A 15,020-nucleotide genomic window follows, 5' to 3' on the forward strand; every position below is an offset into this window, starting at 1 on the left:
ATATTTATTGTATTTAAATATTATTTATTTGTGAAAAGTTGAAGGTGAAAGTGTAAGATAGAAAGGGTTAAGTCAAAGGAAAATTAATTAAATCTCATTAAATAATTATGTCTTGCAGCTATAATCCGCCTATCCAGGCATACCTTCCAAATGATTGTCAATGGATCAGACAAAGGATGCTTAATCACCTTAGAAATTTGGCAAATTGATTGGCGACAATGCCGTTACAGATATCATAACAATTTGCACAGAACTTTCTTTTAAACATTGAAAGTTACCATTAATATACCATCTGTATTTTTAAAGCTATCGCAGTGGAAAAGTTGTATGGTATATTATGAACAATTTGATCAGGAAACACACATATTTCATATTTGAATGTCTCGTGTACCGTTGGGCAACCTAACTTTGTTTTATTTTTACTTCTTACATGTAATGTAATAGTTGTTTTGATCATATTTTACCTTTTATCTGATTGTTTATTCAACATCATTACAGTATTTTCATTGTTTACAATCCTTTTTAGCATACAAAAGCAGTAGCTTACAACAAGAACCATTTGTAAACGATATACGTTACAGAATATGACGTTTATTTAAAAACAATCTTTGCATACTAGTAGCATGCACTTGCATCACTTGATGAGAATGCATCTGATAGGAGATCCTTCAGCTCCAAATAACCTTAATGGTAAACAATGAACATCATACACTCCTGCTTCTACACCTTCAAGTTTCAAACCTTCAACAAGAATGATTTCCTGATATCACAAATCGTAGCAAGGGTATAAATGTCAATTAGACATACGACTAGCAAAAGTACTTTTTCATTAAACACCACTACGAGCCTAGGTTTTCTGGAAGATATTGTTCTAGGTTATTGAGGCGACAAGATGTATATATACAACTTACTCTGCTTTTTAAGAAGACGAGATGAGCAGAGATTAGATCATCATATGCAGCAACTGATAAGTAATCAGTACCTACAAAACCAGAACAAATGACTAATGATGTCACATTAATTTTCAAGATAATTTATGCACAATACATAAACGTTGTGCCAATGTTTTCTTGGTTCTCGTAGTCAAGTGATTTACCAACAAGTTTGATATCTGTGTTGTCCTTAAGCCACTGGGCTCCCTCCTCCATGAATCCAACATAACTTGTATCAAACTGTTTTTTCCACATTAGCCGCCTGATATTAATGACCCAAACAATAAACCAATTAAAAAGTGGAAAATGTAACAAGCACCATATGATTGATTGTTGACCCTAGTTATAAAAAAGAAGGGGAAATAGGTTACCTGTCGGTGTTCAATGTTCTGAAAAGCACACGCTTTACTCCCTTGGGGATGTTCAACGACTTCATAACTTCAGCTGTAATAATTTCAGAAGTCATCAAAATTAGTTCAATAAGTTTTGAAAACATAAGTTGCATTATAAACTGAAATCAAACAATTTATGATAGAAGGAACAGAACCATAACTGAACAAGTACCTGTTATGTTCTTATTCCTAGGAACATCCACTAATAATGCTGGTCCTGTGAAGAAAAAGAAAAAAACTTAATATGTTAAAATTTCTTCATGCTATTAACAAAACTAGAGTAATAATATGTAACGCAACACAGTAGATAGTATATTTCAAAACCATGTATGGATCAAACCTATAACATTCATAGACAGAAAAACAATATCTTAATAATATCAACAATATCTTTATATAGGTAAGTTTAATACCATTGAGTACTTCTAAATCAAGACTATCGATATCAAAGCCTTCTTCGAAGTAATTCTCATAAAAATGTCCCGGTGCATCAACATGAGTGCCAGCATGAGCAGGTAATTTAATAATTGAAAAATTATAATCCGATCCATTTCTCATGCTAAAATAGAGTTTAAGATAATCATCACCAATCCCATGATCCGAAATCCCTACGGGGGTTTCAGAAGTAATCCGATGCGTGATATCATAAATTTTCCCACTATTATATACATCCTTACGTATAGGAATTTCATCACTACTTTGTGATGCAAAAACAGATATATAAGGTACAAAAAACATCAGAAATATCAACTGAAAGTTCATATTTCTGGACACCATTTTGCTGAATTCTTCAAGTGTGTTTTGAAGGAGTTAAAATTTGTATTAATTGGACTATATATGTCTCACATAAGTCAAATGCATTGAAAGGTTGAAAAGTATTAAGATCTCACATAACTTAGACTACTTGTACGGTTGAAAAGTATTAGCTTTCACTTTCATGTTTATATCATTCATGAGCACATGATATTTATCCATATAAAATGTCACAAAAATCCAAAATAGATTTCAGATAAACCTTATCCCATTAGACAAGCTAATAATGCATCTACAATATAAAACTGCTAATTAATACAGATCATACTACACGTTATACCAAACTGCAAACAAGTTGTAACAAGCAACTAAAGAAAAAATCAAAAATTCATTCAGGCATTTTATCAAGCACCATGTATGCATCAAGCCTATAACATTCAAAGATTGATAATACTAATAATACTTCACAAATAGTAACAACATTACATTACAAATATCTCTATATAGTATATAGCTCAGATTAATACCATTCAGTACTTCTAAGTCAAGACTATCGATATCAAAGCCTGCCTGATAGTAATTCTCAAACATATGTCCGGGTGCATCAACATGAGTGCCAGCATGAGCAGGTAAATTTATAATCGAAAAATTATAATCAGATCCATTTTTCATGCTACTATGAAGTTTAAGATACTCATCCCCAACCCCATCGTCTGAAATCCCTGACACAATTTCTGAAGTGATCCGATGCGTTATTGTAACATCCCAAATATTTAAGGTATTATTTTACGTAAATTTTATTATTTAGAAATTAAAGGGTATAGGTTATTTTATTTAAATGGTCAAAAGTTAAGTTTGTTGGTTAAGTTAGGAAGGACTAAGGATGCAAAGTTAAGATTTAGGACCTCCCTAACTATAGTTGTGATGGGGAGGGTAGAAATTGCAAATAAGTCATAGTTGTTTTAAATAAAAGAAAAGAAAAAGGCTGGAACTCATTTTATAAAAAAATAAAAGTGCAGAGAGTTTATTGTGTGTGTGTGTCTGTAAGTGGCGACCCAAGAGGAAGAACAAGGAGAAATCATCAATTGTTAAAATTGTGTTCATGCAAGCTTGATTTAGTGAAATCTAAGACATCTTAAGCACTCTAGCAAGTCTTGAATCTTCAATTTCATCCTCTTTGTGCATAATTAGAGTTCTTGAACTCTAAAAGCTAAGGTATGAGTTTCTATGACTAAGTGTTGCTATTGTTGGATGATTGTGATGAATTTTAGGCTTAAATGTTGTTGTTTGTTGTTATTGTGCACGCTTGTATGATTGAAAACGAATTTGTTAGTAATTTTGGGAATAAGTTCAAGTATGAACTTGCATTATGAAAGTATGGAATGATTATGGTCAATTCGATGATGTTCTAGCTTAAATTCTAGTCATGCACACTAAGTGTTTGATGAAATGCCTCAATGAAATGTTGATGTGTTCTAGTTAGTAATTTTGAAGAAGAATGTTCATGTATGAATTATTGTTATTGTTGTAAGTCATAGAATTTGAATAATTGATAATTTAGGGTTGCTAGTAATGGAAATGGATTTATGCACATTTGATATTTAATGGAAGAATTGAAGGAAATTGCATGTTATGGTTAAAAGAGATGAACTAGAGATTTGCATGATTAAGGAAAATGATGTTGGATTGATAATGTGGTTATATTAGAAAAGATGAGATCAAAGGCTATGTGTGAAATTGTTCTTGTGTATTTGATGTGATTAGGGGGTTAAGTAAATGTGTAAGTGTATGAATGTGTTAAAAGCTTGTGAAAGTTGTGATTTTGATTAAGTTGTGTTATTAATGAGATTAGCTCATGTATAGGTGCTAATCAAGGTAAAGGAGCCTCAAGTGACCAAGGAAATCCATTTAAACAAGGTGAGTTTATAGGGGGTAATATGGGCGGGTCAAGAGTGGCTTAGTGTTCTCGGATTGCATCCGTGCAAGAGAGTAACGACTAAGTGCACTAGTTACGTAGCTTAGATAAAACTATTGGGTTAGCTCAATAGTTGTGTCTATGGATGATGCTTAGCTTAGGCAAGGTTATTACATTGCTAGTAATCTTGCCTATGGTTCATGTTAGCTTAGACACTTCGGGTGTCTATGTATGAGATGATGATAGCTTAGGCATATTTAGTATGTCTATGTTTAGCTTAGACATGATTACTAGGTTCGGCCTAGTAAGTCATGCCTATGGTATGAATGATCGGATCCGAAAGTATGCAAGCAATCTAAGGGTTGAAGGATAAGTGTTTTGATTACGCCCAAATGATTTATGTTTTGTGTTTTGTTACTTTCCTATAACTCACTAAGTGTAAAAGCTTACCCCCATGATGTTTTATGTTTTAGGTGCTAAGGTTCATCGAGAAGGTAAGGAACCCGTGTGAAGAGCTGGAGGAGCATTGGCATTAGCGTAAGTGGTATTGCAAGTCCCTTTTGTAATCACGCTCTATGGTTACCGCTTATCAAACGCCATGTATTTGAAGTGTCATGTTTGTCATTATTGAATTTGGGACCAAATGATGGTTTTGTTTCATGAAAACACGTTTGATGTCTAAATGTTGTTATTAGAGGGTATACGATGTTAGAAACTGAATCTTAAGTTTGTGTATGAATTTGGTTGTTTTAAATGTGTTTGAGAATGATGGAACGTGCAAAAGTTGGTTTAAACACAATGTTGCAGGTCAGGCACCCGGATTAGGGTTATGTCGCGCCGCGGCAAAGGGGTCCGCGCCGCGGCATATAACTGAAGTTGGGAACAGAAGCAAGGTTAAGGAGTCTAAAATTTCCTGTGTTGTGTCGCGCCGCGACAAGGCTTGCCGCGCCGCGGCATAAGCCTTGTCCGGCCAGTGACTTTACTTTTCAAAAAAAAAAAAAAAAAAAAAAAAAAAATTTTACTCGAATCAAGGCGTTAAAAGTTGGTATCAGAGCTGTGGTTTAAGGGACTTGGGTAATCCACGATAGGGATTATCTAGGCTTAAACCATTGTTGTGAAAGGATAAGCGGTTTAGGACTTGCATAAGTGTTATAGTCGTATAGTTGTGCCATGCTCCATAGGGTAGAGTCATCGACTAGACCCGTAGTATAATGATTGATCTATGAAAGGAGTTTGATACCCGTTAGCCATGATGTCATAGTGGACTTAATGTGTAATGAAATGGTGTAATAACAACAGGCCATTGTTATTACTTCATTTTAGTACACATGAACGTCTACTATAGTCATGGTGAATCGAGTTAGGAATTCTTTCGAATGGTTTGGTTTTGTTGAATAATGGTGTTATCGGTATTTGAACTAATGGGTTGAATGTAATTTTTTTTTTTTTTTTTTTTTTTTTTTAGAAATGGCTATTGTATCACCAAACCGAGGTCAAGATGAGGATGATGAGTACGTCCGCACCCCATCCGCGGAGTCTATAGAAGACTCTCAAAACGAATCGGGAGAAGTTAACATGCCAAATGACATTTCGGGGCAAATAGGGCAAGCCTTGATACGTTATACTCCAACTTTGTTAGAGAAGATTAAGACGTTGATCAATGATCAATTAGATGAGAAGTTAAAGACTTTCGTTGCTAATAACCCTACCTTAAGAGGAGAAGGGGGAAGTGGAGTAAGGCAAGAAGAGGTAGAAGCCCCTAAGAGAAAAGATGACCGTTTTGAATATAAGAACTTCGCAAATTGCCATCCTCCCGAGTTTCATGGTAAGGTTGACCCTATTGTTAGTCAAAGATGGATTGATGAGATTGAAGAAACCTTCATGTTGTGTGAATGCCCCGAACATTTGAAGGTAATTTATGCGGCTCATCAAATGAAGGGTAGTGGATACGAGTGGTGGAATTTTATAGTTAAGTCTCATGGGCGAGACGTGGCTACGAGTTTCTCATGGGACAAGTTCCGTGAAATGTTTATGACCCAATTTGCTCCACCCGCCGAGGTTAGTAGGTTGAAATCCGAGTTTATGAATATAGAGCATGGAGGTAAGTCGGTGACCGAGTTTAATGCCGAGTTTAATGATAAGTCTCGTTTTTGTCCGGACTTCGTGTCAAGTCCCAAGTTGATGATGGATCATTATCATGAAAAGTTGAATCCCGAAATAAGTGAGTTTATCGATAAGAGTACTTATAAGACTTTAGCCGAGATGATGAATCGAGCACTTGTTAGAGAACATGAACTTAGGAAGAAGGCGGCGTTCAAGCGAAAGTTAGATCAAGACTCCAAGGTAATGCAAAATGTTAGTCCGAAAAAGGGTAAGTTTGGTTTCGAATCCCCGCACAAGTCAAAAGGGGGTTTTGTGTCGGGTAAGAGCGGTGGGAAAGAAGCCAAGTCGTGTACCAGGTGTGGTAAGAATCATACGGGTGAATGTAAAGCGGGTACCACCGATTGTTACTCTTGCGGGAGGCCGGGTCATAGGGCCGCCGAATGCCCTAAGAAAGGTAAGCAATGTTACTATTGTTTTGAGAAAGGTCACTTTCAAGCCGAATGTCCGGAATACAAGAAGGATTTAGCTAGTGGTAGTGTTAAGAAAGAGGTTAAGACGGAACCGAAGACTAGTGATAGCCGACCAAGGGCCCGAGCTCATCAGATTACCGCACTCGAAGCGAAGGAGTCCCAAAATGTGGTGTCAGGTACCTTTATTGTAAACTCTTTACCTGCGCATGTTTTGTTTGATTCCGGTGCTACGCGGTCGTTTGTATCATATTCTTTTTGTAAGCATTTTAATATGACCCCAAGTATGTTAGAACACCCATTAGAGGTTGAAATAGCGGATAATAAGACCGTGATGGTGTATAGTATCATTAAGGGGTGTGAAATTATTTTGGATGATGAAAAGTTTGTCATTGATTTAATACCCATGCAAATGGGTGAATTTCAAGTAATTGTGGGCATGGATTGGCTAGATAACAATGAGGGGATAATTTTGTGTCGTAAGAAAATAGTGTTAGTTCAATCACCAAGTGGAAAAGTTATATGGATTTATGGGGAACGAGCTAGGCGTGCAATTCCTATATGCACATATGCTAAGGCTAAAAGATTTTTGTCTCATGGGTGTTGTGCGTTTTTGGCACATGTTGTTGATGATTTGAAAAAGGTTGTTGAATTAGATGATGTACCAATAGTTAACGAGTTTCCGGATGTGTTTCCAAGTGAATTGCCCGGTGTACCTCCCGAGCGAGAGGTAGAGTTTAGAATAGATTTGATACCCGGGGCCACGCCAATTGCCAAAGCTCCATATCGATTAGCCCCATCGGAAATGAGAGAAATGATGACTCAATTGCAAGATTTGATAGATAAAGGTTTTATACGCCCTAGTAATTCACCTTGGGGAGCTCCGGTTTTATTTGTGAAAAAGAAGGATGGAACTATGAGAATGTGTATTGATTATCGAGAATTGAATAAAGTCACTATTAAGAATAAGTATCCGTTGCCGAGGATAGACGATTTGTTTGATCAATTGCAAGGTGCAAGTTTCTTTTCAAAGATAGATTTGAGGTCGGGTTACCATCAATTGAAGGTGAGGGAAGAAGATGTCCCTAAAACAGCTTTTCGAACAAGGTATGGTCATTATGAGTTTGTGGTTATGCCGTTTGGATTAACAAATGCTCCGGCCGCGTTTATGGATTTGATGAATAGAGTTTGTCGACCGATGCTTGATAGGTTTGTAATTGTGTTCATTGATGACATTTTGATATATTCTAAGAGTGAAGAGGAACATACGGTACATTTAAGACAAGTATTAGAGACTTTAAGAAGGGAAAGATTGTTTGCTAAGTTCTCTAAGTGCGAGTTTTGGCTTCGTGAAGTTCAATTTTTGGGCCATGTCATTAACAAGAAGGGTATTTGTGTTGATCCGGTGAAGATAGAGGCAATTATGAGATGGGAACCGCCTACGAATCCTACCGAGGTTAGGAGTTTTCTAGGTTTAGCGGGGTATTATCGGCGATTTATACAAGATTTTTCTAGAATAGCCACCCCACTCACCAAGTTGACTCGTAAAAGTGTGCCATGGAGATGGGAAGAAAAGCAAGAACAAGCGTTTCAACTCCTTAAGGAAAAGCTCGTTCAAGCTCCCATATTGGTTTTACCGGAAGGGAATGAGAACATGACGGTTTATTGTGATGCTTCTAAGAAAGGCTTAGGGTGTGTATTGATGCAAAATGGGAAGGTCATAGCTTATGCTTCCCGACAATTGAAGGAACACGAGAAACGTTATCCCACACATGATCTAGAATTGACGGCCGTAGTTTTTGCTTTAAAGATTTGGCGTCATTATCTTTACGGTGTTAAGTTTTCCATTTATACCGATCATAAGAACTTAAAGTATTTGTTTGATCAAAGGGATTTGAATGATAGGCAAAGGAGGGGTCTTGATTTAGTGAAAGATTATGATTGTGAGATCTTATATCACCCCGGAAAAGCGAACGTGGTGGCGGATGCTCTTAGTAGGAAGTCGAGTCATCAACCGATTAAGATAACAAGTTTGGCTATGGTAATAGCACCTCAAATATTTGATGATATTCGTGATGCACAAGGTGAAGCATTATCGCCCGAGAACGTGAGAAAGGAAAGGATCAAGGGGCAAGTTAATGATTTTATAGTGGATTCTCGTGGTTTAAGGCTTAGATATGGGAGAATTTGGGTACCTTTGCAAGGTGGTGTTAGAAGTGAGCTCCTTGACTTAGCTCACAAGTCTAAGTATTCGATTCACCCCGGTGCTACGAAGATGTATAGAGATTTAAGGAAAGACTATTGGTGGCCGGGAATGAAAAGGGATATAGTTAAGTATGTGCACAAGTGTCTTACTTGTCTTCAAGTGAAAGCCGATCATCAAATGCCCTACGGTGAAATGCAACCTTTAGAGGTACCGGTGTGGAAATGGGAGCATATTACGATGGATTTAGTGACTAAGTTGCCTAAGACCCCTAGACAACACGATGCAATTTGGGTTATTGTTGATAGATTGACTAAGAGTGCATTATTTTTGGCAATAAGAGAAGCTTCGTCATCGGAAGCAATGTCTAAGTTGTATATGAAAGAAGTTGTTGCAAGGCATGGAGTGCCGGTTTCCATAGTTTCGGATAGAGACACTCGATTTACATCTCGATATTGGAGGAAATTTCAAGAGGAAATGGGTACTAAGTTACATGTAAGTACCGCGTTTCACCCGCAAACGGATGGTCAAAGTGAGCGGACTATACAAACTCTCGAGGATATGTTAAGAGCATGTGTTATCGATTTTGGTGGTAGTTGGGATACTCACTTACCTTTAGTTGAATTTTCATACAACAATAGTTATCACTCTACAATTGGAATGGCACCATATGAAATGTTGTATGGAAGGAGGTGTAGAACCCCGATATGTTGGGGCGAAGTAGGTCAACGAGAATTAGGAAGCACGGAAATAGTACAACAAACCACCGAGATGATTGATCAAATTCGTGAAAGAATGAAGGCGGCACAAGATAGACAAAAGTCATATGTTGATAAGAGGAGAAAGCCGATAGAATTTCAAGTAGGTGATAAAGTGATGCTAAAAGTTTCTCCATGGAAAGGCATCATCCGTTTTAGAAAGAGGGGAAAATTGGGTCCAAGGTTCGTGGGACCATTTGAGATAGTGGCGAAAGTGGGGAAGGTAGCCTACCGTTTGGCTTTACCCGATGAATTAAGTAATATACATGACACGTTTCACGTGTCACAATTGAGAAAGTGTTTGGCGGATGATTCAACCTATGTTCCTTTGAATGAAATTGAGGTCGATAATAAGTTAAGATATGCGGAGAAGCCGATAAAGATTTTGGATCAAAAGGTTAAGCACTTGAGAAATAAGTCGGTTATATTGTTGAAGGTGTTATGGCAATTTAGAAAAGGTTCCGAATGTACATGGGAACCCGAAGAATGGCTCATGAAGTATTATCCGTCGTTGCATCAAGAATGGTTCGCGAGGACGCGAACGATCCAAGAGGGGGAGAGTTGTAACATCCCAAATATTTAAGGTATTATTTTACGTAAATTTTATTATTTAGAAATTAAAGGGTATAGGTTATTTTATTTAAATGGTCAAAAGTTAAGTTTGTTGGTTAAGTTAGGAAGGACTAAGGATGCAAAGTTAAGATTTAGGACCTCCCTAACTATAGTTGTGATGGGGAGGGTAGAAATTGCAAATAAGTCATAGTTGTTTTAAATAAAAGAAAAGAAAAAGGCTGGAACTCATTTTATAAAAAAATAAAAGTGCAGAGAGTTTATTGTGTGTGTGTGTCTGTAAGTGGCGACCCAAGAGGAAGAACAAGGAGAAATCATCAATTGTTAAAATTGTGTTCATGCAAGCTTGATTTAGTGAAATCTAAGACATCTTAAGCACTCTAGCAAGTCTTGAATCTTCAATTTCATCCTCTTTGTGCATAATTAGAGTTCTTGAACTCTAAAAGCTAAGGTATGAGTTTCTATGACTAAGTGTTGCTATTGTTGGATGATTGTGATGAATTTTAGGCTTAAATGTTGTTGTTTGTTGTTATTGTGCACGCTTGTATGATTGAAAACGAATTTGTTAGTAATTTTGGGAATAAGTTCAAGTATGAACTTGCATTATGAAAGTATGGAATGATTATGGTCAATTCGATGATGTTCTAGCTTAAATTCTAGTCATGCACACTAAGTGTTTGATGAAATGCCTCAATGAAATGTTGATGTGTTCTAGTTAGTAATTTTGAAGAAGAATGTTCATGTATGAATTATTGTTATTGTTGTAAGTCATAGAATTTGAATAATTGATAATTTAGGGTTGCTAGTAATGGAAATGGATTTATGCACATTTGATATTTAATGGAAGAATTGAAGGAAATTGCATGTTATGGTTAAAAGAGATGAACTAGAGATTTGCATGATTAAGGAAAATGATGTTGGATTGATAATGTGGTTATATTAGAAAAGATGAGATCAAAGGCTATGTGTGAAATTGTTCTTGTGTATTTGATGTGATTAGGGGGTTAAGTAAATGTGTAAGTGTATGAATGTGTTAAAAGCTTGTGAAAGTTGTGATTTTGATTAAGTTGTGTTATTAATGAGATTAGCTCATGTATAGGTGCTAATCAAGGTAAAGGAGCCTCAAGTGACCAAGGAAATCCATTTAAACAAGGTGAGTTTATAGGGGGTAATATGGGCGGGTCAAGAGTGGCTTAGTGTTCTCGGATTGCATCCGTGCAAGAGAGTAACGACTAAGTGCACTAGTTACGTAGCTTAGATAAAACTATTGGGTTAGCTCAATAGTTGTGTCTATGGATGATGCTTAGCTTAGGCAAGGTTATTACATTGCTAGTAATCTTGCCTATGGTTCATGTTAGCTTAGACACTTCGGGTGTCTATGTATGAGATGATGATAGCTTAGGCATATTTAGTATGTCTATGTTTAGCTTAGACATGATTACTAGGTTCGGCCTAGTAAGTCATGCCTATGGTATGAATGATCGGATCCGAAAGTATGCAAGCAATCTAAGGGTTGAAGGATAAGTGTTTTGATTACGCCCAAATGATTTATGTTTTGTGTTTTGTTACTTTCCTATAACTCACTAAGTGTAAAAGCTTACCCCCATGATGTTTTATGTTTTAGGTGCTAAGGTTCATCGAGAAGGTAAGGAACCCGTGTGAAGAGCTGGAGGAGCATTGGCATTAGCGTAAGTGGTATTGCAAGTCCCTTTTGTAATCACGCTCTATGGTTACCGCTTATCAAACGCCATGTATTTGAAGTGTCATGTTTGTCATTATTGAATTTGGGACCAAATGATGGTTTTGTTTCATGAAAACACGTTTGATGTCTAAATGTTGTTATTAGAGGGTATACGATGTTAGAAACTGAATCTTAAGTTTGTGTATGAATTTGGTTGTTTTAAATGTGTTTGAGAATGATGGAACGTGCAAAAGTTGGTTTAAACACAATGTTGCAGGTCAGGCACCCGGATTAGGGTTATGTCGCGCCGCGGCAAAGGGGTCCGCGCCGCGGCATATAACTGAAGTTGGGAACAGAAGCAAGGTTAAGGAGTCTAAAATTTCCTGTGTTGTGTCGCGCCGCGACAAGGCTTGCCGCGCCGCGGCATAAGCCTTGTCCGGCCAGTGACTTTACTTTTCAAAAAAAAAAAAAAAAAAAAAAAAAAAAATTTTACTCGAATCAAGGCGTTAAAGTTATATCGTATATTTTTCCACTATCATATACCTCCCTACGTAGAGGAATTAAATCAATACCACATAAATCGTTATCAACACCGTATAGAGATGGGTAGGCACTTTCGTGTGATGCAAAGACATACATATAAGGTACAAAAAACATCAGAACTATGAACCGAAGGCTCATGTTTTTGGACATCATTTTGAGTAATCCAGATGAATTTTTTAAAGGGTCTTTTGAAGGAGTTAAAAATGTATTGGTAAAACCAGATAAGTTATATTGTAAGGTTGAAAAAATGTTAGCTTTCACTTTCATGTTTACATCATTTATAAGCACATGATATTTCTTATCATTTACGTTAAATCAGACTGCAACATGTTGTGACAAGCAATTGACTAAAAGATTAAAAATTCATCTACGCATTTTATCAAACACTTGGTACTCATCAACCATCTTAATACGTAAATAATATCTTACCATTAAGAATATAAAGATCAAGCGTGTCAACATCGTACCCAGCATCAAAATAGTGATCGTACACGTGTCCAGGAGCATCCACGTGTGTCCCAGTGTGAGTCGGCATTTTCATCTCCGAATTATTAGCCAATGAACCATTTTTCATACTCGCCGGCAGCTTAAGAAACTGTCCAAGCCCATCATCCGATCCCCATGAAGGCATATCTGGGTGGTACCGATGACTTATGTCAATTATATGACCATCGTCGTAGACTTCTTTACGAATTGGGGATGATAGAGTGATGACGTCATCTTGGAGGTCGCAGGGTGTGAGATATGGAGATGGGTATGAATCGCCGGGGACAGATGAGGTGACGGAAGTTGAGAAGGTGGTGGTGATGAGTGTTGTGATGAATATTCCGGCAGCCGTTATTGGTAGATACATCGGTACTGAAAGTGTTTTTGGGAGTGTGAGATTTTAATCATTTTAACCCTCTAACAATCACATATATACATATAAACCCTTGCTTTATCGTTTTCAAATAATTACGTATCAAATATAATTGTACAATTTGTTATTATAATATGTTTTAATAGAGAAAGTTACATTTTTGTTCCCATTTTACTTCAACATAATTGATTTTCTTTACTTTTAATTACTTTTAAAAGGCTATTTAGAAAATGATTTTTTTAACGACAACTTTTAATGTTATTATTAACGTGTATAAAGTATTGTATATGATGGTTATATATATAACAATAAAACAAAACTTAAACCCACAAAAGTAATGGTTATATATAATCAATTTAAATTGACAGTAATTAAATTGTACAACATATTTATGTATAAAAAATTCTTTATATAAAGATTATCGTTTAATAGAAGATCTCTATCTATCTACAAGTTTACTGTCAAAATACAATGTAATTCAAAATACATCGTAACTGTGTGACCAATAATATATTCTTCCTTAGATTGAAAATAATAATAAATAAAATAATGGTTGTTTCGATTTCAAATTAATTACTAGTAGTCTTTGATCAGTTTTTTGAATGTTTGGAAAAATCATGAATTAACATGTAAAATTACCGAAAAGGTCATATTCTAAACAATATATGCGTAGTAAACTTTAATATGTAAATACATATAAGTTCTAACTATAGCACAAATAGTAAACTGATTATATCACAGATGATGTGATTCATATGTAATAGATTGTAAGTTCGTATCTTTCATTGTTCAGTATCGAATGTATATATACAGAGTACAATCGCGTTATTGTCTAACTAGCATCCTGATTTTCAGGGATTTACAATCGTTTACTAATTCTATCACAATCTTCAAATTCTATCATAATCTTCTAGTTATAGGAAAGATACGGCTAATAGTCCCCCGCAGTCGAAACGGGAGGTAAACGGACGTTAAGACTGTCCCGAAATTCATCAAACAAAACTAGAGGTAGGCCTTTTGTAAATATATCCGCAACTTGATATTTTTGTGATATGGGAAAAGTCCATAAGAAATTGGAATAGTCATCTAAGAAAAATACATAGTACTCGTGTCCTGTAGAGCTGAGAACAGGTGATGTCCAAATATCAGTATGAATTATTTCAAATGGAGACATAGTAGAAGAGGAGGAATCATAAAACGGTAACTTAATATGTTTCCCAAAAATGCAAGACTCACAAAAGGATGAGTTTTTATTACATGGATTTATAATAGACTTATTACTAAGGAAACGTAAAATATTGGCGCCAGGATGTCCAAGACGTTGGTGCCAAATATCAGAAGTGAAAGCAGCAAACGAAGTAGGAGACTTGAGTTGTTGTAGAGCGGAAGGATTGAGCGGGTAAAGGTCCCCCGTGCTATTACATCTCATGAGTTGAATGCCTGTCCTGAAATCCTTAATAGTAAAACTAAACGGATCAAATGTTATGGCAAGATAATTATCAGTAGTTAAACGACGTACAGAGAGTAGGTTTTTGATTAAGTTAGGGACATGAAGAACAGTGGTAGTAAGGTGTTTCCAATTCCACGAATGGGAAGTGTATCGCCATTTCCAACGATAATTTGTTTCGGAGTGCTTAAATTAAAATAGGGAGAGAGAGTACCTCGATTACCGTCATATGTGGCGAGGCTCCACTGTCCATGTACCAATTGTCGTCTGGCGGGTTGAGCGACATTGTATAAAGTGCCTGGTCAATGTCAGTAGGTCCATAAGAAGCTGTGGAACTGGTAGAAGCATATTGGGTTTATGGGCGTGGGCCCAATAGTCCAACAGAAGAAGATGGCAT

The 15,020-nt window shown here is 36.4% G+C and overlaps 1 protein-coding gene across 3 annotated transcripts; it reads right to left on the reverse strand.

Moving 5' to 3' along the window:
• Positions 1-444: 444 nt before the first annotated feature.
• On the reverse strand, positions 445-13,190 carry LOC139902913 (cyclase-like protein 2). Of its 3 annotated transcripts, XM_071885605.1 has the most exons (7): positions 12,286-12,599; positions 2,605-2,828; positions 1,497-1,541; positions 1,304-1,376; positions 1,097-1,194; positions 912-982; positions 445-760 (listed from the first exon to the last, which is right to left on the reverse strand). In XM_071885605.1, exons 1-7 carry the CDS (start codon positions 12,582-12,584, stop codon positions 635-637), a joined length of 936 nt encoding a protein of 311 aa, XP_071741706.1. In that variant the 5' UTR covers positions 12,585-12,599; the 3' UTR covers positions 445-634. The 3 variants fall into 3 exon arrangements, with proteins under 3 accessions (XP_071741706.1, XP_071741707.1, XP_071741708.1); XM_071885606.1 differs by lacking the exons at positions 2,605-2,828; positions 12,286-12,599 and adding an exon at positions 12,747-13,190; XM_071885607.1 differs by lacking the exons at positions 2,605-2,828; positions 12,286-12,599 and adding an exon at positions 1,738-2,142.
• Between the last annotated feature and the right edge of the window lie 1,830 nt (positions 13,191-15,020).

This window comes from Rutidosis leptorrhynchoides, chromosome 3 (genome assembly GCF_046630445.1).
Source record: "Rutidosis leptorrhynchoides isolate AG116_Rl617_1_P2 chromosome 3, CSIRO_AGI_Rlap_v1, whole genome shotgun sequence".
Taxonomy (NCBI): domain Eukaryota; kingdom Viridiplantae; phylum Streptophyta; class Magnoliopsida; order Asterales; family Asteraceae; genus Rutidosis; species Rutidosis leptorrhynchoides.